The sequence below is a fragment of the Mobula birostris genome, chromosome 23, assembly GCF_030028105.1.
Source record: "Mobula birostris isolate sMobBir1 chromosome 23, sMobBir1.hap1, whole genome shotgun sequence".
Taxonomy (NCBI): Eukaryota; Metazoa; Chordata; class Chondrichthyes; order Myliobatiformes; family Myliobatidae; genus Mobula; species Mobula birostris.
Window position 1 is genome coordinate 53240636 of NC_092392.1, and position 27507 is coordinate 53268142.

At 39.7% G+C, this 27507-nt stretch overlaps 1 protein-coding gene across 1 annotated transcript; it reads left to right on the forward strand.

The window, feature by feature from the left end:
* Window positions 1-1879: 1879 nt before the first annotated feature.
* On the forward strand, window positions 1880-27183 carry pyroxd1 (pyridine nucleotide-disulphide oxidoreductase domain 1). Its single transcript, XM_072241364.1, has 12 exons — window positions 1880-2013; window positions 4786-4866; window positions 5705-5824; window positions 7794-7922; window positions 12563-12636; window positions 14321-14481; window positions 14980-15080; window positions 15584-15722; window positions 16758-16870; window positions 24165-24287; window positions 24389-24526; window positions 24779-27183. The coding sequence occupies exons 1-12, from the start codon at window positions 1933-1935 to the stop codon at window positions 25025-25027; spliced, it is 1509 nt and encodes a 502-aa protein (XP_072097465.1). The 5' UTR covers window positions 1880-1932; the 3' UTR covers window positions 25028-27183.
* Window positions 27184-27507: the final 324 nt, after the last annotated feature.

The following is a 27507-nucleotide window of genomic DNA, read 5'->3' on the forward strand; positions in this document are numbered from 1 at the left end:
TTGTCATGCTTAGTTTAGTGTTGGTCAGTATACTCTTCATTCTCATAAAGGTGTCTTTTGACATCCCTATTCTTCTTTTGATGTCCATGTCGCACCTGCCATCTGATGTCAGCCAGCTTCCTAGGCAGCAAAAGTTCTGTACTTGTTTTAAGTCTTCCCCATTTATTCTCAGCCTGCAGATAGGATTCTCCTTTTTGGATATCACCATACATTCTGTCTTTTTGCAACTAATAGTTAGACGCATTTTTGCACTTTCTTTAACAACTATATCAATTAAGTTTTGTAGTTCTTCCTCCGTACTTGCAATTAACACAGTGTCATCCACATATCTAAAATTATTGATGCTTTCGCCACCAACTTTGATTCCCAAGATGTCTCTTATTTTTTGTAATATTGGTTCACTGTACACATTAAACAAATCAGGGGAGAACACACACCCTTGTCTAACGCAAAAGGTACACAGAACTCTGTTGTTACTCGGGGACTGCCTTGAACTCCATATCCCTTGAGTAATGCAAGACCTATCGAGAAACCACGTAGCAAACTCCATCTTTGCAAAAACTCGAGAATTGAATTTGCTGGCCACAACAGACATACTGCTGGAGGAACCAGAACCAGATGAGGGATCTCGACTCATAACGTTGACTGTCTGCTTTCCTCCATAGGTGCTGCCTGACCCATTGAGTACCTCCAGCTTTCAGAGTATTATACTTGCCCCTATTTCCATTCTGCATACCAGGAGGCCATTCAATCATCAAGTCCATACAGACTGATCCTACCTTAAACACAAAATACTCTGCAGATGCTGGGGTCAAAGCAACACGCACAACATGCTGGAGGAACACCTACACCTCCTCTCTCACCACCATTCAGGGCCCCAAACAGTCCATCCAGGTGAGGCAACACCTCACTTGTGAGTCTGTTGGGGTCATCTATTGCATCCGGTGCTCCTGGTGCGGCCTCCTCTACATCGGTGAAACCCGACGCAGATTGGGGGACCGCTTTGTCGAGCACTTCCGCTCCGTCCGTCACAACAGACAGGATCTCCGGGTAGCCACCACTTCAACTCTGCTTCCCAGTTCCATTCAGATATGTCCATACATGGCCTCCTCTACTGCCATGATGAGGCCAAACTCAGGTTGGAGAAGCAACACCTCATATACCGTCTGGGTAGTCTCCAGCCCCTTGGCATGAACATAGAATTCTCCAACCTCCAGTAATTCCCTCCCCTCCCTTCCCCCACCCCAGTTTCACTCTGCCCCCTCCCCCAGCTGCCTATCACTTCCCTCATGGTTCCGCCTCCTTCTACTACCCATTGTGTTTCCCCTATTCCTTCATCACCTTTCCTGCCTATTACCTCCCCCACCCCTTTATCTTTCCCCTTACTGCTTTTTCACCTGGAACTCACCAGCCTTCTCCTTCCCACCTTCTTTATAGGGCCCCTGCGTCCCTCCCTCTTCAGTCCTGACGAAGGGTCTCAGCCCAAAACGTTTACCGTTCGTTTCCATGGATGCTGCCCGACCTGCTGAGTTCCTCCAGCGTGTTCTTATCTACCTTCTCTCTGCACACCCACAAGCTTTATCACGCACCCACCCTCAGCAGGGCCAAACTACCAGCATGTCTTTGGGACGTGGGGATGGGAAATCCAAGAGCTTTCCACCAACATCGGCCCCAGGCCAACGTATAAATGCCTTCATCACACAGGCTTACAATGGGATCCAGCGCCCAAGGCTCGGAGGTCAACCACAGAAGACCACCACACCGGCATCCACGTGGGAGAAAGTGGCGCATGCGCATACGCCCACGCCCGCGCCCGCGCCCGCCCCTCCTGCAGCGGTGGGCGGCGCTGTTCACGCGGCTTAACGTCACTTCCGGGTAGTGGACTCCGGCCTTGGTGAAGGGGGCCACCCGAAGGTTTGAGGCGGCGCTGCCATGGCGACAGCGCGGGCACCTGCTCGAGCCCGCTTCGCCGTGGTGGGGGGCGGGGTCGCTGGTGTCACGTGTGCTGAACAGGTAGGGAGGGGTCGTTGAGTGAGTCAATGGTGAGGGGGCAGGTTTGGGGAAATGGGGATGGGGAGTGTTGGCGTGGAGGACTTGGACGGGATGGGATAGTGGGGACGGTGCTGGGGTGAGGAGGTTTTAATGCGGTGGGTTATGCTGCTAGGTTGCGGAAGTGGTGCTATAGGGGGTGTGAAGGGTGATAATGTTGGGGTGTGAGGTTGGAAAAGAGAATGATGTGGGGGGAGAGAAGTGGGGATTGAAGGGTGGTGGGAGGTGAAGGGGTTGCTGTGCTGCTGGGGGTGTGAGTGAGTGGGAGGAGTAAGGGATGATTGGAGGTTGAAGGAGGGATGGAGAACAGGGAAGTGTTAAAATGTGAAAATGAGCAGAATGGATTTGAATTTATGTAAAAGGTAATAGTCTGGAGTGGATTAAGTGTATAAATGGGACCTGGGATAACTCAGCCAGCCCCTAGAACTTGCTTTGCCATTTGGTTAGTTCACAGCGGGTCTAGTGTTGGTTTACTTTGCTTTCTTGCTCATTGCCCATAACCCATAACTCATTTGTTATCTGCTACTGTGCTTTACACCCTTGTGCAGAGAAACATTGTCTCATTTGATGGTATAAATATATACAGTTAAATGACAATAAATTTGACTGATTTAAACATCTGTTAATCTCAGCTTTGAATTACTAGGGACAATTATGTGGCGTCGAGAATTACAGACTCACAACTGTGTCAGAGAAGCATTTCCTCCACAATTCCATCTTAAATAAGTGATCCTTTGGTTTAATCTTCATCACCTAGCACTAAATAAACCCCATGAATGAAAATAGCTTCTGAATCTTAATTAAATGAGATCATCTAGCATATTTTTTCTAAACTTCAAGGTGTATAGGCCCAACTAGCCAATCTTTTTCTGAACATCAATTCCTATAACCTAGGAATCAACCTAAACATTTTCTGCACTGCCTCAAACCCAGGTCAATCATTGTACATGGACATTAAAACTATTTGCAGTAACCCACCTTGCAAAAAATACATCGAGTTCTCCACTTTCATGCCTTTTGCAACAAAGGCCAGAATTCCAGCCGCCTTCCTGGTTGCTCTCTCCAAATGAATGTGAAAGCGTTTAAGGCATTTGGCATAGCCTAGAGTTGTAGGGGAATGAGGGGAGATTTAATAGATGTGTACAAAATGATGCGGGGTAAATGCAAGCAGGCTTTTAAACTGAAGTTCGGTGAGATGAGAACGAGGGGCCATAGATTAAGGGTGAAAGGTAACATATTTAAGGGGGACCTGAGGGGGAACTTCACTCATAGGGTGGTGTGAATATGGAATGAGCTGTCAGTGGAATTGATGGATGAGGATTCTATTGCAGCATTTAAAAGAAATTTCGATAAATATATGGTGGGCTATGGACCAGGTGTGGGTCAGTGGGACTAGGCCAAGTAGTTCAGCTTGAACCAGATGGGCTGAAGGGCCTGTTTCTAAGCTGTAGTGCTCTGATTTCATGCTCCGTGACAAACTGCGTCGTATGAACTCGGACCCCTATTCTGTAGTCTTGATCTATTTAAATATTTTTTCTATTATTCTCTCTTTCAAAGTGGATTATATCAGATTTTCCTACATTATGCTCCATCTGCCACCATGTTGCTTAACCACTATCTATAATCTCATTTGCTAGTTTTGAGTCCCCCTTACCACTTACTAACCTGTTCCATGTCCTTAGAAAATCTGCCTACAGTACACTTGTCCTTCAGCCACAGCATATAGATCTGTGCAGAAGTCTTAGGCACATATATATAAAATTGGGATGCCTAAATATTTTGCACAGTAATGTAAGCTGTTTGTATATCATTTCCTGCATGGGGTTATTTTGATTTGATTTGAAGCACCTGGTGGAAAGACATCTATCTCCCTCCTCTATTTGCCCTTGAAATATCTGTGAGTTTTAAGTTTTAGTTAATATTGGTGAACATTTAGTAGATACAATACTGTGAAAAAGGATCATTATAGATTAAAAGACCTTTCTGGGAGATTATGACGATCATAGTGCTTGGGCTGCAATTACATATTTCACAATACAGATTGATGATTTCACTGAAAGGATCACATGTGACCATTTACAGTTTGCTAATGATGGTGCAAAGAGGCTTTAGAAAAATATTGACAAGCTGTGGACGATAGAGTACAGTGGAGTGAACTGTGGGGTTACCTTTCAGTAGGAAAGTAAATGATATGTATTTTTTTAAATGGTGACAAATTGGGGAATGGTGTTGGAAGAGACTTAGGTGTCTCCACATAAGTCATTGAAAGCCAGTGCACTGATGAAGCAGAAAGGCAAATAGTATGTTGGCCACTATCACAAGAGGATTTGGGAACAAGAAGATTTCAGTACAATTATCCAGAACCTTTCTCTCACATTGTACCCTCGTATGAAGTAGGTGTCTAATACCTTCTGTTGTACTCCGTTCACTCCTGGTGTCAAATGTCGATGTAGGAACATTCTGTCAAGCCTCCTATCAGTATGAACATGGATTGTTAGGACCAGATTCATGATCTGAGTAAGCTCTGTGAAATGAAACACCCACAAAATCCTGTCCTGCTGAGTTCCTCCAGCATTTTGTGTGTGTTGCTTGCATTTCCAGCATCTGCAGATTTTCTCTTGTCTGTGAAATGAAGCCTTGTTGATATATATTACAGTGTATCTTTTTGACATTTATCAGTTATAATTGTAAGCATTTCTTTGATCTGAAATTGTGGATTTTTTTTTGCTTTTATAGCTTGCTGGACAGTTTCCAGGAGATGAAATCCTTTTAATTACAGCATCTCCACTTATTAAAGCAGTGATGAACTTCAAACAGGTGTGTATGGTTTCAGTTCCCCACGTACGACGCTTTCCCACGTAATCACTCGAGATGCAACACTTGACTTTTTTTAATAACATCTTTCCCACTGTGCTAAACATGGCTTCCAGGTGAAGCAGCAATGCACATGGACTTTTTCCAAATTAGTGACTCACGTTCAGTGTTCTTGATGTGGTCTCCTAACAAAGCTTGTGTGAGTGTTTTCACAGAATACTACCATTCAATCTGCAAGGTTGATTCTGAGCACCTGTCATGCACCTGTCATTCTCCATTCCACTCTCATCCTGACTTCATTGGGCATTGTGGAACAGATGAAAGCCCATGGAACAGGGCCTGATCTTCTTGGCAAGCAGGACTCAATCCGCAATTTAACAATTTTCAGCTTTTCCTTCTTTGTATTAGAATAGGCCAATTCTGATGGAAGATCAACCATGTCCCCTTTGCTTCAAATTTCCAGCAGCTGCTGAGTCCTACATGTCATAGTCACAACATCTTTTTTTTCCTCTATCTCTCTCTGAAGTGACCCATTCACCAATAAGTTACAGTACTGAAAATAGTTATATTACCTGAATAACCCTGGTCTTCTCACATTTGCGCATACCCTCTTGAACCCTTCCGCTCTGCAACTTCAAACAATTTGTTTACTCATATAGTTAATTCTGATAGAAGATGATTAACATGAACCGTTGATTCTGTTTCGCTGCGTAGATGCTGCCTGATCTGTTGAATGTTTCCAGTATTTTCTGCTTTTGTTCTTGGCCTGTGTGAGACACTCTTTTTATAAACTTAAATTTATTATCAGGGCAGATTGAAAGTTTGTGTTTCTGTTCTAAAGGTTTCTAGGACCTTGGAAGAGTTTGAAGTTGAAGAAAGACCAACCCACTTGTTGAAAGAGCACTATCCCAACATTGATGTGATCCATTCTGCAGTTCAAGGATTGGATGCTGCACAACATGTAAAAAAAAATTAAGTTGTAAATATTTCAGCGTATCAGTTACCATCTATGGGTTCCTGGTGATTAGATTTATAGAGGGGGGGAGTTACCGACATTATTGAACGTGTCCGATACAAGCTGTTGGTCTAGCCCTGTTTTGTTTTTTTTTTCTTGGGGTTTTTTTCTCTTTTGGGGTTTTTTTTTGTTTATATTTTTTCTTTTTATTTCTTTTTTTAATGTTTAATCTCATTATGAGTTTGGAAGTCTTTTATATCTATGTTACTTAAAATTCATTTTATATATGCTGATGAACATTTTTCCAATCTCTTTGTACCAACTTTGTTATTGAGTTTATAATTTTGAAAAATTAATAAAAAGATTTAAAAAGAAAGAAAGATTTATAAAGATTATTTAAAAAAGAAAGTTATATCCTGCTTTTCTCTCTGCTTGTCCTGAGTCTAGGAAAGATTTTGCAGTTGTGAATGTGCAGAGTAATTTTAGTGAGAGTTTAAATCTAATGTAGGCACCATTTTGAGCACACATCTGATGAGTTCAGATAGTTGTGCCCATTGAATAAACTTGGCCTCATCATCCTTAATTATAATTTATAAGATCACATTCAGCTTTGTAGCTAATCTATTCATAAGGAAATTTATGGACTGAAGATCATTTAATGAAGTAAACCGTGCTAACAGTTAAATTTATTGTGCATTTAGGGTAACTAGCAAATGTGATCAGTCTGGTTTGTAAAAGGAGAGAAATGCAAGGATTCTCAGAATACATTTTGCAGTTGAAAAGTTATTTTTCCCATCAAAACCAAATTCAATTATTTATATAATATATTTCTTTATGATAGATTGTACTATATATGCTGAATGAAGGAAGTTTCTTTGTAATTTTAGTTGTCTAATGATTTGCCTTCCATATTGACTAACATTATGCCATGCACAGGAGTTCCCCACATTACAGAACTTCTGACTTCCAATTCTATAAATTTTAAAATCATTTTTAAGGTAGAAAAATTAGTTATGGAAGTGTAACAAGTGCATAGTAAGAAGAATGAACAGCCCGTGCCTTTCACATCTCCTCAGCTTCCTCTTTATTTCATGATCAATCTATTGTATCCCCTTTATTTAATGCAAATAGAATTTGGTTGCTTTGCAGTCTCAGCCAGTATTTGGAAGTGATTGCTTTGTTAGCCTATCAAGTGCAGTAGTATTAAAATATTTTATGATATTCATTAACAACTGAATACAGTGTTTGCTGAGTTATGTTAATTATGGGAAGTGCTTGGGTGAACATAGAAAGTATTTGAAATGAAAAAATTAGAGGAAGCTTTTGTAAAGTGAATCATTAGAGGTAGTTATAGAAAATTGACCGGTCCATACATAAACACAAGGAAATCTGCAGAGGCTGGAAATTCAAACAACACACAAAAAATGCTGGTGAACACAGCAGGCCAGGCAGCATCTATAGGAAGAGGTACGGTTGAGACGTTTCAGGCCGAGACCTTTCGTCAGGACCCGACGAAGGGTCTTGGCCCAAAACATCTGGACTGTACCTTTTCCTATAGATGCTGCCTGGCCTGCTGCGTGCAGCAGCGTTTTTTGTGTGGAATCCATACATAAAATAGTGGTCGAGCATAGGAAAATAAACAAAGTACATTAGGACTGGGAGACTCTACTACTTTGGGCAATGGATTTTATCTTAGTTCATTTCTGTATTATGGAAAATTCAATTTACAAACTGTTCTTAGGAAAAGATCTCCTGTGTATTCAGGGACTCCCTGTACTTTTTTCCCTGATTTCATTCATTTGACTGTTTGCAGCATGTTAAACTGCAATCGAGCAAGACTAATTTGCGATGCTCAGGGAAAAATATTGTACACGAGTGCTCAGCATGCAAGTACAAATACAGCAGGCCACTGGCCTCTGACATAGGTTCAAATTTTTCTTGCATTTCTGTGACATTTTTGTTCATGTTCTTGCAGAAAATCCATACAGAAGATGGGAAGGAGTATATTTATGAAAAGCTATGCATATGTACTGGAGGCAGGCCAAAATTGATAGTCAGAGATAATCCATATGTTTTAGGAATCCGGGATACCGACAGTGCAAAGGTAATATAAAACTTCTAACAAGATCATAGTTTTCACATTTTCCTGTACACAGCAAGCAAACGGTTATGTTCAGAGGGGAAAATATTCTGGATCTCAAAAGTCTAACTGCATAATATTAGTGGCACTGTGGCTTACAAGTAGAACTGCTGTCTTAGCTCCAGTGTGTGTGTTCAATCCTAACCTCCAGAGCTGTCTGTCTGAAGTTTGCATGGCCTCCCTCTGACTAGAAAGTCCTGTTTCTTCCTAGATCCCAAATACTTTCAATCCACAAATTACCCCTAGTGCAAAGGAGTGTTAGAATCTGGAAAACATTATTGGGAGTTTGTGGGAAATAAAATTGGCTAGAGTAGGATGAGTGAAACTAAGTGTCTGATTGTCATTGTGTTCCTTGGGGGGCCTTTTCTGTTCTGTACGTTTATCATTCTAAGGTTTAGAGGGATATTGGCAAACATGGGCAGCTGAGACTAGCTCAGATAGACATCTTGGTCAGTGTATGGAAGCCAGTTGGATTAACTGGAGATGGAATCTGTTGAAGCAAATTAGATCAGAGGTAGGACTGGGGAAAGATGCAAAGTAGGCAAGTTAGAAGGCACTTTCTTCCGTGGAGTTTTAGTCCAGCACCGTGCGTTTAAAAATGGTTGTCGTACAAATGATCGAAGGGTTAGTCCCCAAAAAACCTGGACTAATATCCCCAGCAAAACTCCAAAAAGAACAGTGCATATAGATTGATGTGATTTGATGTCTGTGTTAAACTGAAATGAAAGTCAGATGTATGAATGACTCACTCCAAAAAATGCCGAACTAAATTTCTGGAGTCTTGTAAAATGATGTGAATAAAGCCATTATCACATTTCACTCCGAAGAAAGCTTTATTAGTTGTTGTTTACAGAATCACGTTCTAATTTCAAAGCTATGATTTTCAAGAGTTTTTTTTACAAATGTTTCATCACTGATAAATTAATACCAAAAACTTTGAGAATCCTGTGATAATTTTACTTAACCCAATTTGTCAAAATTACCTTAAAACTTAAGCACCTGTCACTACAAATGTCGTGTTAATTTTAAGGTTTTTGCAATTAAAATGAAGGAAACACATTATTCATGGAAATATCTAAAAAAAAATAAATATCTATTTATCTAATATATTTATTTATATTATAAGTAAGCCATTGTATTAGGGAAATATCAGCCATCTCATTCTTGTTAGAGGGTCCTCCATAAAAAGTTAAGGGACTGAGGAAGATCATCATTAGGGACTTGGAGTATTGAAGACCACTGAGCAGTCCAAACTTGCTGGGTGCGTCCCTAAGTGCCCAAGGCTTAGTTTCCCCAAGGTTTGGATGGAAGGAGAGGGAAGGGAGAGAGGTGAGCAGTTGCTATTCTCTGCACCACATGAGTTCTTCAATTATAGTTTCCAGCTCTGACCCTGAATGATACTGATAGCCAGTGAGGCCTGGCTCCAGGCTTGCTGAGCATCAAATTAGTAGCATCTATTGCTCAAAATATAAATTTTCTTCATGCTAATGTCCACAGTCTGAAATTGACCCCTCTGAGTGCTGAAATAATAGAGGAAAATTGGCAAAGAAATAAATGTAATTGCTTTGTAACATAGTGATTTCAGGGGGAATTTGGAGTTGGCGCATCTTTTATTTAAATTTGTAATAGTGAAAAGCTCTGAGTTTGACTTGAAAATGGTTTCAAATTACATGCTTGTATAATTTTTTAAATGTCTTAAAGAAGGTCTGTAGCTACCACATGCGAACTTCCATCTGATCCCTGAGCTAATTTCTACACAATGGGCTCAACGAAACCTTTTGCCAATCTACAAGATTTCCAAAAGATCTGAATAGAATTTGGTAGGAAGACTTGTAAAGTGAAATACATTTTGATTTTTGTTTTGAGTAAAAACAAATATAATTTTAAGTAAAACATTCCCAATGAATAACAGAAATAAAACCTCTTCTAATCAAATTGGAGGCCATTGCTGCTTCAGTTATTTTAACACCGAGTGCTACTGGTACCATGTAACCCAGTACTACCTGCTGCATGGTCGGGTGGTCGGCAACTAAACCGGCTCCCCCACCAGGCTCGCCTGATGAGGAAGGTGGCTAGACGCCCTGCAGGACGAAAAACAAGGCCTGTCAAAGGGCGGATGAACCCTCTTGTGGGGTCAACGGCCATCTAGCCAACATATGCTGTGAAGCACGGAAAGGGCATCCCTTGCATCAAAGCTTGGTCTGGCCATTCATTGCAACAGAACTTCCCCCAGCCGTCTTGGACCCCACCATGCCACTGGATCTGGGAGGGGATGTCGAGAGGGTGTGTCTGGACCTGTGCAAACCCCTACTCACCTAAAATCCACTCACACACACGCTGTTCCTTTCTGAGGAGTGGTGTATGAACCTCACTAACTGACTGAATGGAACCATCACCATCCTATGGGATGGATAGCCAGAGAGAGAGATCTTAACACCAAAGGGATGGATATATGGGAGAGAGGATTGGGTTGAGGAGCTGGTTTGAAAAGTACCAGTCTAGACTGTTTGAAAATCTCTTCATTTCCATTGTACTTGTTAGAAGAGTTCTCAGCAGATCTGAGTGTAAGATTCTTACTCTATCTAGGTCACCAAGGTTTAATATCAACTTGTTCATATGATGTTAATTAATACACTCATCTTCCCCTCCAAACCATTAAAGCACTTAGTTGTTTCTCAAATGGTTTGAATTGGCGTCGTCATAATCACATCAGAAAGAAAAAGCTCCTCCCCAGCTACAATTACTAATCTTTCAACCACAGTGTCAGAAATCACCAGGAGTTTCATAGTCACCCCCAAAGAATAAATAATTGCACCATGATTATGCAATGATATCAGTAACATTAGTTTTCGTGCTGATTAATCATGAAAATCTTCCATTTACTTGCAGTGAAACGTATGGCATAGCACACAGGCTCCATGATTTGATAATGATTCAAATAAGAGCCTCACTGTGATAGTTCCCACATTGTTCCTGGAATTTCATTTACTTGCACTTAACCCCTGCTGTCTCAGAATCTGAGTGAAACAGGCCCACCAACCCCATAGATTTATGGAGACCGAATCAAATCCTTCCTTCCATTTCCCCATGGTGGTGGTCTTTCGCCCTTCCCAACCTGCCCAATTTGCTACTCCCTAGCTCCTCAATTATGTGGCACTAAGGCAGTGCCCTCCGTTTGGTCAAAGGGTGATTGATAAGAAGATAGGCAAACAGGTTCCAAAGGACACATACCCAGCTCTCACTAAGAAAAAGCCTGAACGTAACTCCTGGCAGATGTTTAGGTAATACACCCATTAAATGGAAAATCATTTGAGGTCGTTTAGACTCATAGCCTCCTTTAAGAAGCTGCTTAAACACAGCACAGTGCAAAAATACTTACCTGTGTGTTTGTGTATGTGTGTATCTATCTATATATAAAATAAAATTAGATATATGCATAAAATTAGTGTGGTAAAAGAGTCATGGGGGGAATAAATGCAGAAAAAGCTTTTTCTGTGGAGTAAACTCTTTCTAAAAAATTTCTAATCATTGACTCTGCAAGAAAATGTTAACCAGTAGTAAGTTCTCAAGATTGACTTGCATGCTTTTGTAATATCTCAATAAAAGGAACTAAAAATTTGAAGACCTGGCATGCAAGGAGACCAACTTGCCCTTATTTCAGTAGCAGCGTAACTAGTCTATGCCTGCTTTTCAAGATAGCTTAATCTTATTAGATCAAAATCTAAAATTGTCCAGCTTTTGTTTTCAACATTTCCATTTACCACAACTTTCCAACCATCACACCATCTTGATGAATTTTAATATTACGGCAGGATCTTGCATTCTTTATTATGACTTGCCATAGAAAATCATTCTAAAGAACTCCATTCATGGAGTTGGGTTTGATTTATTGTTGAACCTGAGGAGGTGATATTGGGAGGGATAACAAGATGTTGATCGTATAGATACAGTATGTTATAGGTTTTACATTGCAGTGGAATTCCAGAAAGTGGAACATTAGGGTTCTTGAGAATAATGGGAATAGAGCTTATCACTGGACATTCACTCTGCTTCCCTCTAAACCACTCAAATGAAGTCACTAAGGACAGTCTGAGGATGAGGGAGAGGAGGAGGCATTTAAGTATTTAATATGGCTAATCAAAGATTTTGAGAAGAAAAAACTTTCCAGATGTCATCACTGAGCTAGATAAGAGCTCTTTTATAAGCATGACAAGAATTGGAATCCAGTTGGGGAGATTCAGATATGGGAAGGATGTGCTGTGATTTGGGAAATGACATGAAATTCAAGAATACCAAAGATAAGAAAATAGCACACAAGAACAGAGTTGTAGGTTTTGCAGTGGGTTTGATTTCAGATGGATAGATGACAATACCTAACTGAATCAACAATGCAATGTCTGTACGCTGTGTAAGAGTGTAGAGTTCCAATGCCTGCAAGGTACAACTTTGTTAATTAATGTTGGCCGGAATGTTTAGCCTATTAAGACAAGCTTTCGTCTGTAAAATGCAAAATATTTGCTTGAGCAATGTCCAGAAAGCATTATGATGATGAGAAAGCCTGCTGAAATTTGACTGTACATGTTGAATTCTCTTTTTCTTTGCAGAAATTTCAAAGTCGTTTAGCTAGAGCCAAAAGGATTATCATTGTAGGAAATGGAGGTATAGCACTGGAACTAGTGTAAGTATATTTTATTACTATGATGTCTGAAGTGAAGAACAAAGATACTCCAGTTCTATTTGTCTATTTTAAGTGATTGAGCTTTTGGGAGATGGGAACTTGAATTTAGAGTGGTTCAACATGAGTCATTTTCACTTCTGCTTCTCACTGTAAACAAAGGAATGAGTTTGGGCAGTCTTGTGTGGGTTTTAGGTCACAATTATCAATCTCTTGTAGGTAGGGCTTGTGGGAAACTGAGAGACATAGCATAAAATTGGAATGTTTGTGAGGCTCTGTTTGAGGCTTATTGTTGGAATACATAGAAACATAGAAAATAGGTGCAGGAGTAGGCCATTCAGCCCTTCGAGCCTGCACCACCATTCAGTATGATCATGGCTGATCATCCTACTCAAAACCTTGTACCAGCCTTCCCTCCATACCCCCGATCCCTTTAGCCACAAGGGCCATATCTAACTCCCTCTTAAATATAGCCAATGAACTGGCCTCAACTGTTTCCTGTGGCAGAGAATTCCACAGATTTACAACTCTCTGTGTGAAGAAGTTTTTCCTAATCTCGGTCCTAAAAGGCTTCCCCTTTATTCTCAAACTGTGACCCCTCATTCTGGATCCATGTTGCTTATGATTAGGGAGTGTTCAATGTTGAACTTAAGGGGCCTAAAATAGAAATACTGGTATTTCTCTGCATGGGCAAGTATTGCCAAAATTCAGTGGTTGCTTTCATAGTCCTGAGTCAAATCCCCATATATTGATGTCTTTCTGTATTCCTTTCCTGTTCAGTTTTCCTTGGAGTTGCAATATCACAGTGGATGTAATTCCAGTAGCAATTTCTTCAGTAATGCTACTGAAAGATTGAGTTAAGAGTGACCGTAAGTCAGGTTATCTATAATGTGTTCATCTACAAATCTAGAACCTACAATTTTTTTCTAAAAAGTCAGTACCCAAAATTGTCACAATGGATATATCTGTGATTTATTTTTAAAGCTAAAGAATGGAATGCAGCAGTATACTGACTATTTGATCCATTAGCAGGCAGTATCTCCTTTTAAACTATAAGCAAGGCTATCTGAGTCTTTGTTCATGTACTCTATATTGTTGCTTGTTTTAAAATTAAACTGTAGAACAGTAGATATAGCTCAGTGCTGTTGAAGCAGGACCAGGAAGGTGTTATTAGAGGTTCTAAAGGCATTGTAATAGTATTTTATGTTTCTTATTTACAACCTATATTGTAAAATAACAATCATTACCAACTGGTCAATTTGCAACATTCCCCACTTTTTTTCAGAAGTGGTCCAAAGGATGTGGGACCCGAAGAGGCATTCAAGAGTCCAGAAATTGAATTGGATTCAATAAAAAGACTGGCTAATCTGAAAGACAGTGTATGTGATCAGTGTAGTGGACATGACTGATGAGGTCAAGGCCCCAAAATTACTGATGAAATTATTTTTGGGAAAGGATCCAGATTTGTAAATGAACACACTTCAGATAACCTGTCTTACAGTCACCAATGACCAATTGAAGAAGTAGTTAAGTGTTCTTTGTAGCGTGTTGAAAGATCCATTGTGTTTTTTGCCAAACTGGTACAGCTGAGGCTTCTGCTGTTACTCATGCCCCAAAAGAGAGTGTTTTATTTTGAGCGCCCAGTGACTATGAATGTTCTAAAATAGTTATTCATTTGTGTTTCTAGCTATGAAATTGAAGGCTGTGAAGTCATCTGGGCTATAAAAGATAAAACAATTGGAAATACTTTCTTTGATGCTGGAGCATCTGAATTTTTAATTCCTCAACTCCAGGCTGATAAGGCTGAGGCTGCTCTCCCTTGCAAAAGGACAAAGTACACTACAGAAGGTAATTGCAATGATGCAGCTTTTATGATCCACTTTAAAGTGAATGATGTGTCAATAACTTGAGCAAATAAATCATTGTTAAAGCTGCATTAACTCACATTTTGTATCTAATTTTAGAATATTTGCTTCCTACCCTAATGGAATAAAGTTAACCTGAACTATACATAAATTCCTTTAATTCTTGCAGTCACCTTTCATTTTACAAGGATAGCTTTCAAAGATTAGTGCTCTTTAGCTTATTCCAGAGCTGCTTTGCATTAGGAAAAAGCAAAATGTCAAGTTTAAGTGTTTTAGTCCTCCTCCAGGTTTCTGTACATTACTTTAAAATAATGTTAAGCAGTACAGATTTTAAAAATTTTAAAAATCTGTAGCAACTGCATAAGCTCAGTTAAACACCAATAGACAAGCTGCTTAAAACTAAGAATATCTAGAAGGAAGAGTTTTGAATCAAAGTGGAATCCGTTGCTTAATGTGACAAGTGTTTGGTTGTTCACTGCAGGTTTTGAAAAGAAAAAGGAAAGTGTTGCTGGAAGTGAAGCGCATGGTAGTGCATTGGGACCTGACTGGCATGAAGGCATGAAGCTGAAAGGGACAAAACAAGTAAAGTTGCTACAATGCTAATTCTAGTGCGTTTTACTTTTTGAGAAACTATGCATTTTCTAGTCTATTGTACTGAGACAGTAATATCTGAGCAGGCACAATTCCTTTAGGTGATGATAAATCAAGAACTTCCCTATTGCTGGGTGGATGTAAAAGTAATCATGCTGTTAGTTTGAAGAGCAACAATAATTTTTTTTCATTATTCTGGCTAATATTTATCTTTCGACCAGCAACACAGATGCTTTGATTGTTGTAACATTGCTGTGTCCAAATTCATTACTGTGTCTGACATTGTACCAGTGACTGCACCTGAAAAAAAGTGCTTAATTGAATGTGAAACACTCTGCATCTGCTTAAGTAGTTATTAGTAGTTGTAACATGTCCTGAGATACAGTGAAAAGCTTTGGTTTGCTTGCTATCCAGATGGATAATTCCATACAAAAGTACATTGAGACGATACAAAATGTGAAAGGCATCATATAAATGCAAGTCTTTTGTTTCAGGCTTCACACAGAGTTCACGTTGAATATGAATGTGAGATTGATAAAATTTACCTACAGGAAGAGTTTATATCATTGCAGAAAACAGCATTAGCTTTCCCTGAAAATATATCAGTAGAAAGAAAAGCTCAAAAAGATGAAGGTAAGTAGTCAAGTGACTTTTTTTTTTAACCTGTACAAGTGATGATTTTTTTTAACCTGTACAAATTTTCTTGTAACGCCTGTTAGTTACAAGAGTCAGAAAACTTCCAAGTTCTGAAGACCAATAGCTAATAGATATTATACAAAGTTCATTGCTTTAATTTCTTAATTTTAGTCTTATCTCCTTAATACCGGTTGGTCTCTGGTAAATGTAGTTATTTAGTAGTTGTCATAATTCCCAATTTCACCAGCAATACTGATATCCAAGTGTTGGACAGCAGCTATACTTAACAGAAATACTTCGTTTCTGTCTGTCATTTAGATTGTTAATGATGCTGTCTTGAAAATTGCACTACTGTGTAAAATAATGGTGATCTTTCAATATATAATCTCAGATGCGAGTGCTAATGTATCTTTAGCTGATTGGGTGGTGGTACAGGCAGGTTGTGGATGTAATATTTTGTCGAGCTGGTTTATCCACTTGTTTAAAATTCAGCTAATTGTTTAAAAAGTAATAGAAGAGGTTAAAGTAGAAAGCCTATCTGTAACTGTATTCAGTCTTAGTTGAACCTTTTGCTTGGAGGTCATCTAATGGTACTAAAAAGTGTGGAACACTTAGCTGGATGTAAGTAGCTGTCTTTGTAAAACCTCTAAAGTAATAGCACAACATAAATGTAATATTGCTATCATACGTATTGTAAGTTAGAAGTATTTAGTTTATGTAGTAATATGGGCAGATGTAGTAGAACATTATGCCTTTCCTAGTGGAGCTTGCAATCAAATTCAGCACAAAGTTACCAAATTCCATTTCCTATGAGCAATGGCAAGAGTATGAAGGGAATATAATCAGTCCAATGTATACCATGATTAGAACAATCGGAAAAAACACTTAAAATTTGCTTAGTTACAAGCAACAGTTGTTCTCAATATAGGACCAGTATATCTATGATCTTTTGTAAAACTGTGCAGAGGATGTTTCACGTAAGTCTCAGTGTGCAAACAATAAGAGTTGATTTTACTTTTCCATTCCTTTTAGAGTCTTGGCCTGTATATGTACAATTGACAAATGGGAAGATCTATGGCTCTGACTTCATAGTGAGTGCAACTGGAGTAATTCCAAATGTTGAACCATTTCTCACAGATAATCTTGTAAGTACGGTATGAAATTCATATATGCCCTTGAGAACTAGAACCCAGAATCACACCTTGACTCGGTTTTGAAGGTTCATTTCCAAAGAAAGTGAAGAAATGAGTCAGAATCGTGGTATTTAAGATAGGAATAAGAGAAAGTGGGAGAAGTATTGAGCAGGTCAGGCAGCTTATGTGGAGAGAAAAATAATTAGCATTATAGATCAAGGACTTTTCGTGAGTGCTGTAAAATGCTGCAGATCAACAGGTTACTTTAGATCTAGCAAATGGAAGGAATAGATTATTAGAACAATTAAGGAAATTTGTGATAAGTGAAAAGTCAGCTAAAAATGATGCAAAGTGAAAGGACAGCTAAAAATGATGCAAGAAGACTAACCACAACAGGTTAGCTTGAATGAAGCATAAATGGCAGAAATAGAATCATTATCTAAAATTACCAAGGGAAAATTCTAGAATATGGCTCAATGAATGTGCTTGAATTTATTACCTTGCACAGAATCAAATGGAGTACTTTTTAGTTGAAAAAGAGAATTCAGCTCTGCTCAGATTTTCACAAGCTTCTCCTAAAATATCTACCAACTAAATTACAACATTATTGTAAATAATGTAAGAAAGACAATTAGTGTCTTGTAATATTTCTAGTTTGCAGAAAGAACTGAGCTGGGGACAAATACACAATAAAATCCTCAGTGAAATTGCAGGCAAAATGATCCATACAGTACATTAAGTTATTAAAATTGTGTGTAGAAATTCTCTGGTATGTGGCTCTGTTTTTGGTTCAGGCAATTGCAAAAGAGAAGGTGACAACACATACCACCTAGTGGCTATTTACAGCATGACAACCAAACGTTTTGCCTGTCTGTTTCCATGAATCGATTAGATCAGCTTTATATGTCACATGTACATTGAAACATACTGCTTAGTGAAATGAGATGTTTGCATGAATGACCAACACAGCCTGGGGATGTGCTGAGCAGCCCACATGTTGCCATGTTTCCAGTGCCAGCGTAGCATGCCCACAACTTATTAACCCTAACCTGTTCGTTTTTGGAATGTGACAACCGGAGGAAGCCCGCACAATCATGGGGAGAATGTACAAACTCCTTGCCTACAGTGGTGGGAATTGGACGCTGATCGCTGATGCTATGAAGTGTTACATTAGCTATAAAGCTACTGTGGCACCCTGCAGTACCCTATTTCTTCCCCCTTCACCCACTCTTGCCCATCACCCAGACACTGGGTCCCCTGACCCAACTATTCCTATCTGCACTCACCACGTGTCTTATTTGTTTCAATGCTCTACCTTCCTCTTCCATCAGATTCTGCTATCCTCAGCTCTTCATCACCTCCACTTGTCACCTTTCTGCTTCTGTTGCTTCTTTCAGTATGTCCTTCCTCTGCCTCTCACCTGTTCTCACTTGGACCCACTCATCACCTGCCAGCTTCCAACCCACACCTTCTGTCCTCTTCATCTTTCCATCCAGATGAAGGGCTTCAATCCAAAGTGGTTCTTACAGAAAAGGCTGTCTCTTCTATTTGAATACTCAATGGCCAAGGGTGTACAGTTTAAAATAATCATCGAATAAAAAGAGATATAAAAAATATATCTTTGTCATGGAATGCCTTGCCATGATTTAGAAACATAGAAACCCTACAGTACAATACAGGTCCTTCGGCCCACGATGCTGTGCCAAACATGTATTTATTTTTAGAAATTACCTAGGGTTACCCATAGCCCTCTATTTTTCTAAGCTCCACGTACCTATCCAGAAACCTCTTAAAAGACCCTATTGGATCCAATTATCAGCTGATTTCTTGCTGAAAATTTAAATTATTTTTTGACCTATTGAATTATCACTTGAAAGTGATTTTATAAATTAAGCTACTAGATAATTTGCAGGTGTGAATTACTTAATGAGTTCTTGCCAATATTTATTTTTAATCAATTTAATTAAAGCACAGCATTCATAATTGTATCTAAACACAAACCGCTGGAGATACTCAGCAGATAAGTCATTCTCGTGAATCTCCTCTGGACCCTCTCCAATGCCAGCACAACTTTTCTTAGATAAAAGGCCCAAAACTTCCCTCAATACTCCAAGTTCAGGCTGTCCATTGCCTTCTAAGCCTCAGCATCACATCCTCACTCTTATATTCTCATCCTCTTGAAATGAATGCTAACATTGCATTTGCCTTTCTTACCACCACCTCAACCTACAAGTTAACTTTTAGGGAATCCTGGAAGAAGACTCCCTAGTCTCTTTACACTGCTGATTTCTGAATTTTCTCCCCATTTAGAAAATAATCTATGCCTTTATTATTTCTATAGGAGTGCAATAAAATACACTTATATTCTATATTCCATCTGCCACTTCTTTGACTATTCTTCTAATCTGCTTAAGTCCTTCTGCAGACTCCCTGCTTCTTCAACACCATCTGCCCTTCCAGCTCTCTTTGTATGGCCTTCAAACTTGACCACAGGTCTATCATTTGTATCATCCAAATTGTTGACCTACAACGTGAAAGGAAATGGTCCCATTACTGACCCCTGAGGAACACTACTATACTCCACCAGCCAGGATAGGGCCCCTTTATTCTGACACTTTGCCTTCTACCATTTGTTAGGCAAAAATTTCCCCTTAAGGAAACCTTGCAGACTTTAGTCTACTTTGTCATGTGTACCCCAAAAACCTCGTCCTTACTAATGTATTCCAACATCTTCCCAACCTCTGAAGTCAAGCTAACTGGCCCATAATTTCCTTTCTTCTGCCTCCCTCCCTTCTTAAACTGTGGAGTGACATTTACAATTTTCCAGTCCTCCAGAATCTATTGATTCTTGAAATATCATTACTAATACCTTCACAATCTCCTTAGCTATCTTTCAGTTGTGGTCCATCTGGTCCAGGTGACTTCTCTACCTTCAGACTTTGGAAATCCCAAGCACTTTCTCCTTAGCAATAACAACTACACTCACTTCTGCTCCCTACAACTCTCAAATTTCTGGTCTACTACAAGTGTCTTCCACAGTAAAGGCTGATGCAAAATACTTATTAGCTCAGTGACCGAACTTTTTAATTCAGATTCCCATTGCCGTTCTGATATGTCAGTACATGGCCTCCTCTCGTGCCACAATGAGGCCACCCTCAGGGCAGAGGATCAACACTTTCTATTCTGTCTGGGTAGCTTCCAACCTAATGATATTAATATTGTTCTCTCTTCCAGTTTAAAGACATTCGCTCACCCTCCCCTCTTCTATTCCTTGCTCTGGCCTCTTATCTCTTCTAACCTGCCTATCACCTCCCGCGGTGCCCCTCCTCCTTCCCCTTCTCCTGAGGCTCACTCTTCTTTCCTATCAGATTCCTTCATCTCCAGCCCTTTACCTTTCTCTCCCACCTGGCTTCACCTATCTCCTAGCTATCCTTCTTCCCTTACCCCCCATCTTTTTATTCTTGCATCTTCCCCCTTCCTTTCCAGTCTGAAATGTTGACAGTTCATTTCCATGGAAGCTGCCTGACCTGATGAGTTTATCCAGCATTTTCTATCTATTACTTATTCAGTTCATCCGTCATTTCTTTGTCCCACTTTACTACCTCTCCAGTGTCATTTTCCAGCAGTCTGATATCCATTCTTACCTCTTTTACTCTTTACATTACTGAAAAATCTTTAGATTTGGTCTTTGATATTGTTGGCTAACTTCCATATTACATTTTTTTGAGATACTGTACAGAATAGGCCCTGCTGGCTCTTCGAGCCATGCTGCCTAGCAACCTCCTATTTAACCCTAGCCTAATTACCGTCCTGTACTCATATCCGTTTTTTAATTTTGCCCTGAAGTTACACTTAAACTCGTCCTACTAACCAAAATTTTGCCCTGTCCTTCTCCACAGTCTCACTAGACACTGCATCCACTTGTATACCAACTGCCCCATCCTCAGCTCTATCACTCTGGTTCTCATCCCCCTACCAACTTAGTTTAAACCCTCCCAAAGCTCTAGCAAACCTGTCTGCAAGGATATTGGTCCCCTTGGGTGCAGGTGTAACATGTCCTTTTTGTACATGTCCTTTTTGTACAGGTCCTATCTTCCCTAGAAGGGAATCCAACAATCCAAAACTCTGAACCCTGCCCCCTGCAACATTTCTTCAGCCACTCATTGATCTGTGCCATCATCCTATTCCTTCCCTGACTAGCACATGATACTGGGAGTAATCCAGAGATTACTTGGAGGTCCTGCTCTTTAGCTTCTTCCCTGACTCCCTATACTCACTGCGCAGGACCTCTTCCCTCTTTCTACCTATGTCATTGGTGCCAATGTGCACTACCACCTCTAGCTGCTCACTTTCCCTCTTCGGAATCTTCTGCAGCTGTTCTGAGATATCCTGGAACCTTGTACCTGGGAGGCAACATACCACTGCAGCCACAGAATCTGCTGTCTGTCTCCCTAACTACCAGGTCTCCTATCGCTGTCACTGCCTGACTTTACTCTTCCCTGCTGAACCTCAGATCCGGCCACAGTGTCACTGGCCTGGCTGCTGCTGCTGCTCTGCACTGATCTGTCACTTCCCTTTCCCCCCACCCCCACAAAACAGGAGGAACTCTGCACTGACTGCTTACTCCACTTGCTGGTCACCCATCTAATATCTAAAGCCTGCACTCTGGGTGTGACAACCTCACCTATTAAGGTTTCAGCCTCCCAGATGGTCCTGAATGCAGCCAGCTCTAGTTCCTTGACCTCATCACTCACGAGCTGAAGTTGGGTGCACTATCTGCAGATGTAGTCATTAGGTACCCTGAAACCCCACATTTCACAGGAGGAGCATTCTACTGCATGAACTACCGTCCTGCATACACTTGCTATACCTCTAACTTATCAAGTTTAAGTTCTAGCCTACGCCTGTCCTCACCCGAACCTGCTGATATAAACTAAACTATTAGAGCAAGGGTGAACAGAAGTGGAGAAGCTAAAACCAATGCGGAACTGTGAGATATAGAACACAAAGTATGACGTGAAGGGAACTGGTGGAAAGGAACAATATCTATTCTGAGAGGAAAAACTGATCAAAGTCGGAACTATCTGGGGATGATGGGGAAGGGGTTGTAAGGGGAGTACAGATGCTGGAAATCTGAAACCAAATCAGAAAATGTTAGAGACATCAGCATGCCAGGCAGCATTTATAGAAACAGTGTTCCAGGGTCACAACTGACCACCATGAAAAAAGTTATCAGGCATTTTCTGTATTCCTTGCTTTTTCACCAAACTTTCCCTGTTCTAGCACAGTCAGAAAAGGCTAATTTATCAGAAGTTGGGCCCCAAAGTTTGCAGCATGTGCATACAACATATTGCTCCATGGAGCAGTGCAAGAGACAAAAACCGGTTTCCATTATTATGTTTTAGCTTCACCTTTTGAAATGCAATACTTTTTCTGCACAGATGCTGCCTAGTCCATATGACCATAAGGTATAGGAAAATCCATTAGACTTTCCTAGCATTCTCCTCGATTTCAGCAACTTCACACATTCAGCTGCTATTTGCTTCATGCTCTTTCTGTTCACCATGTACACCTCCTCCAGCCACTGTTAATTGACACCATTCTGTCTTATCCATTTTCTCTTGGTCTCCACCAAAGGGAAAATGGATGAGGCATTCCTTTTCTTCTCCCTATCCTTCTGTCTTCTCTGCAACATAAAACGAGTCTGTTTTCTAGTTCTGTCGGAACATAAAAAAACTGAAACAGTAACTATTGATAAATTGGCTGTAATATTTACCCTCGTTATAATTGGTTGTAGAATATTTTGTAATACCATGAGCTTTTGCCTGGTGCCATATAAATGAAGGTTCTTTAGTCATTGTTTACATAGGTTTACTTAGGAAAACTGACATGACCATGAGCAAAAACAAGAGCCATTTAGCCCAATCTGTCCATCCCTACATTTTTGCCCAAATTAGGGTTCCTACTGTCTTTCCAGATTTATTTCTATCATTGACTCCTCTCTCCTCTTCTCCCTCATGTGCTTGTCAAACCTCTACTTAAATATATTTTATCCAGTTTCTGCAACAGCTTCCCTATTGTCGAAAGTTCCGCATTATCGTCATACTCAAAGCTGAATTTGTCATCTGCACAAGAAAAGGTGCAATGAAACACTCACTTGCAATGGTATCACAGGATAACATTTTTCCCCCGAGCTCCTATTGGATTTCTTAGTAACTGTTATTCCAGTGGAAACACTTTCTCGGCATCTATGCTATTAAAACCCTTCATAATTTTAAAGATGTTGGTCCTCCCCAGACTTTTCTGATGAGTAAAAGGATTCAGTCTCTCTATTCTACCTTGATGCACGCATTTGTGAATCATGCTTGCAAATCTCTTCACCCTCTACCATTGCTTTTCTGCTTTAAATAATATGAAACTGGGTCATGTTTTAAAAGGAGTCTAACAAAGATTTGATACATATTCACCACATTCCTTCACTTCTGTTCTGTCTGTCTAGAAATAAATCCTAGTGCTTATTTTTTTTTAATTTTTTAACCTATGGCACAGCCTTTTTAGTGATTATTACTTATAATTGATTATATCACTGCATGTTTAGTACTTTGGAACCCTTTATTGCTTTACCCCTTCCAAGTATTGTGATCCTCTTCTTTCAATCAGAATATTCCAGCTCACAGGGTCTGTGATGTAATTTATTGTCCTGTTCTTTTACTATTCCATAAGCTTATTAGTTCCCTCCAGTAAATTATTGCAGGTCTTGGTCCTGTAGATGAATTCAAATCAGAGAGGATTACCAAGTTGGAATTCATGTTTTTAATTCCAGAATCCAATTCATAAATATAAACTGAACAGCAGTTGTTTCAGCTCTGATCCTTGTGAAATACCACTGTTTACTTCTTTTCCCTGTGGGTAGCTACCCTTTAGCCCCACTCCATGTCCTGCCCTGAAGCCATTCTGCTGCTTGGCCTCAATGACCTTTCCCTGAATTATTCTATACTCTGTTGAAGCTGTTTCAAAAATCTGGACAAATTATACCCACTTCTTAAGGCTATAGAAGAGGTAAAGACCTTTTAAAGGAAACGTGATAAATATTAGATCCTTGTAGACCACCACAACATAGGAACAGGGATGTGGAATAAGTGAGGAGCCAACAAAATTCTTTCCTTGGTCTATGAAATTCTATTTCTAAACAAGTAATGAGTATGAAATGAAGGGAAAAGGCAAGACAGATGGAAGCATTTGTACATTGCAGCACTATTTTAATTGATAAATAGTAATCATAATGTTTCTCTTTTTTTTTACATAGTTTGATGTGGCAGAAGATGGGGGCCTTAAAGTAGATGAGCAGATGCATACCTCAGTACTGGATATTTTTGCTGCTGGTGACGTCTGCACTGTATCTTGGGAGCCTCGAGCTCTTTGGCATCAGGTACTGTAGGTGCCATCTGTCACAATGTGTTTTCCATTAACGTTAGAAAATGCAATTTGTCCAGTGATTGCATTTTGTTTTTCATTTGCACAACCTAACAGATGCGACTGTGGACCCAAGCTAGACAGATGGGATATTATGCAGCCAAGTGTATAGCAGCAGAGATATTGGAGGAACCAATTGAATTGGACTTCTGCTTTGAATCATTTGCTCATGTCACTAAATTCTTCAATTATAAGGTAAGTTTGAAAGGAGTTATTACAAACTGGGCAGAATTTTGAAGCATTTTGAACCCAATGATTTTTTTAACCCGAACTCTGAGCTGAAGTACAAACTATAGTAGAAAATTCTACTTCCAAAGTTACTGCTATTTACACACAATAAATGTATGGATGAAATAGCCGGCTGCCATTTGAAATGAAATGACTCACTATGCTGTAATAATTCTGCTCATTAACTGTCTTTGCATGAATATTTTACTTAACCTGCAGGTGGTGTTGTTAGGCAAGTACAATGCCCAGGGTCTGGGGAGAGATCACGAGCTGCTTCTGCGATGTACCAGAGGCCAGGAATATGTGAAGGTTGTGATGCAGAATGGAAGGATGAAGGGAGCTGTGCTCATTGGTGAAACTGATTTGGAAGAGACCTTTGAAAACCTAATTTTGAATCAGATGGACCTTTCTGCATATGGCGAAGACTTACTTGACCCTCACATTGACATCGAGGATTATTTTGACTAAGTCGTGCCAGATAATTTGTCTTTTATTATGTAGCCGGTGTAATTTGGCCCAACAGATGTTGAAGCTGCGCCTGCCTTCCTAGGTGATTGTATAAGATGGCATGGAGTTCCTTTAAGGTATTGAAAAAGTTCTTCATGTCTTGATCCCTCAACTGACACTAGTACAATTATTTTGTTGTGTGCAAATTGGCTTATGTTAGTTTACATAACAAATCGACTGCAACAAAAAGGAATTAATTTACTCTTAGGCACTCAGGCACATCTCTGAGCTTGTGGAAGGTGTAGGGCAGTTTAGAGTGGTGATTGGTACATTATGTTGCATTTTCTAACATTCACCCAGTTTAAAGACTTTTTCCTCTCCCTTGCCTTTTCCAATATATCATATTTTCTAGAAGTAAATGTTGGAAATTACGTTTGGTGTTTTATTGGTATTAACTCATCCTCAGAGCTGTTTTTTCAGTGACTTCTAGCCTTTCATTTGGAGCAACGTCACACCAGCTTCAGAGGGAGACTATCAAAATCTACTCATCATATGATACCTAGACATAACAGTGTATAACCAGAATTTATTCAGTTCTGCCTACAGGCATGAGGAATTTTTTTTCTAATCTGCCGTTTACCTCATGATCAGGAGATTTAGGAAAAGGAAGCTATTCCATGTAATGAATGCTTCAGAACATGTTTAAATTTACACATTTAAAATTTCAAATATAAGACATGAAGCAAATGTGAATGTAAAGTTTTATGCAGTAGGTAATTATGATCTGGTACTTTCTGCTTGCAACGATGGCAGAAGTGCAGTAAGTCAGGGCTTTAATAGGGAATTGGATAGCACTTCAAGGAAAATAATTTCCCAGGCCATAAGGAATGGGATTGATCAATTGCACTCAAATCAATGGCAGATTTCAGTGTACTATGCCTTAACAATTTTATAAATATACACTAAATTTGATATAAAGCAACCTACAGAGCACTGGAGGAACTCAGTGGGTCAGGTAGCAGCTATGGACGGAAATGGACAGTTAATGTTTTGGCTTGAGACTTTTCATCTGGACGAGAAGGAACTAGCGGGTATAGCTAACCTAAATCGTTGACTGTCCATTTCCCTCCATAGATGTTCTTGACCTGCGGAGTTCCTACGGCAATTTGTGGGTTGCTCCCGATTCTAGCATTTACAGTCTTTTTTGTGTGTGTGTGTATGTCTCTCTCTGCCGCTTTAATGTAATTAATGGCAGTTTAAATCCACCATGTCATCGTTTTTTATAAATTACAGCCATTGAATATGCTGTAAATTTAGATTGTCTATCAAAGGAATCCATAAGAAAAAGAATGAATAAATTGCTGATGATGGAAAACAACATGACCATATCCTAAACTCCCGCTCAACAAATTATCAGACTAAAGCTGTCATTACTGCAATCCAATCGTGTACAGTTTCTCATCATCCCATCAACATGAGAACTTTCCCCCGTCAGGTAAAGCATGCAATCCAGTATCCCATGTCAGAGGGTTTTGTCAATTTGTAACTATGTTAGATTTGTGATCTTAAGAAAGAAACCAATTTTAATTCTAACCAGGATTACTGACCAGGAATTACCTCTTTTATTTTCTCCTTTTCTGAATTTGATGGATTTTTTTTTACACAGGATTATACATTGCATTGTGCTCATGCTGGTCAAAGTGGAACCATCCATTCTAATCCCTCTTCCCATGATTTAGCCTGCAGCTTTGTAAATCGCATCTCATCATAAGCACAAGGTTCTGCAGATGCTGGAGATCCAGAGTAAAAATGCTGGAGGAACTCAGCATGACTAAACAGTCAATGTTTTGGGCTGAGACCCTTCATTATGATGCATATTAACCCATTTTGTTTTAACTGCACTGTGCCTTCATGTCTCTAGTTCATTCAACACACTGATACCAGTATCTTAAATCTTTGTTCCAGGGTTAGTGAACTACTAAGGAAAAAATAAACTTTCATCCTCATATGTAGGAGGGCTGTCAGATTTATACACATCAGTTAATCTCTGCTCTTCTGCACCAAATAAAACATTTCCAGTCTGGCCAGCTTTTCTAATCAACTAAAATTCTTCAACCCTGACAACTTCAACCTAAATCTGCTTTGTACTCACTCAAGTGCTATATGATTCATCCTGTGTTGTGGCAACCAGAGCTGCAAGTAGCTATGCATTCACTAATACTCCATATAGTTTAAGCACAACCCTCCTCTTTCATATTGAATATTAAAGAAGAATTTCCTATCTTCCTCCATTAAAACCTTTGCCCTGTTACTTTGGACCGCTATTAGTATGCAAGGTACTCCAGGGTCCCCTTTCCTCTATCTTATAATATTCCATCCTTGCTTTGTAACCCTTCCCAAATACCTCACACTTCTTCCAAATGTATTCTATTTTCAGCTTTTCTATCACTCAACATCATCTGCTGTCTACCATTTTCACCCTCACTATCCCAAAATTGTTC

Coding starts and splice junctions, on each gene's coding strand:
- pyroxd1 (XM_072241364.1), top strand. CDS start 1,933: ATGGCGACAGCGCGGGCACCTGCTCGAGCCCGCTTCGCCGTGGTGGGG. Junction 5,825..7,793: donor GATTGGATGCTGCACAACAT/GTAAAAAAAAAT, acceptor ATGTTCTTGCAG/AAAATCCATACAGAAGATGG. Junction 12,637..14,320: donor GGTATAGCACTGGAACTAGT/GTAAGTATATTT, acceptor TTGTGTTTCTAG/CTATGAAATTGAAGGCTGTG.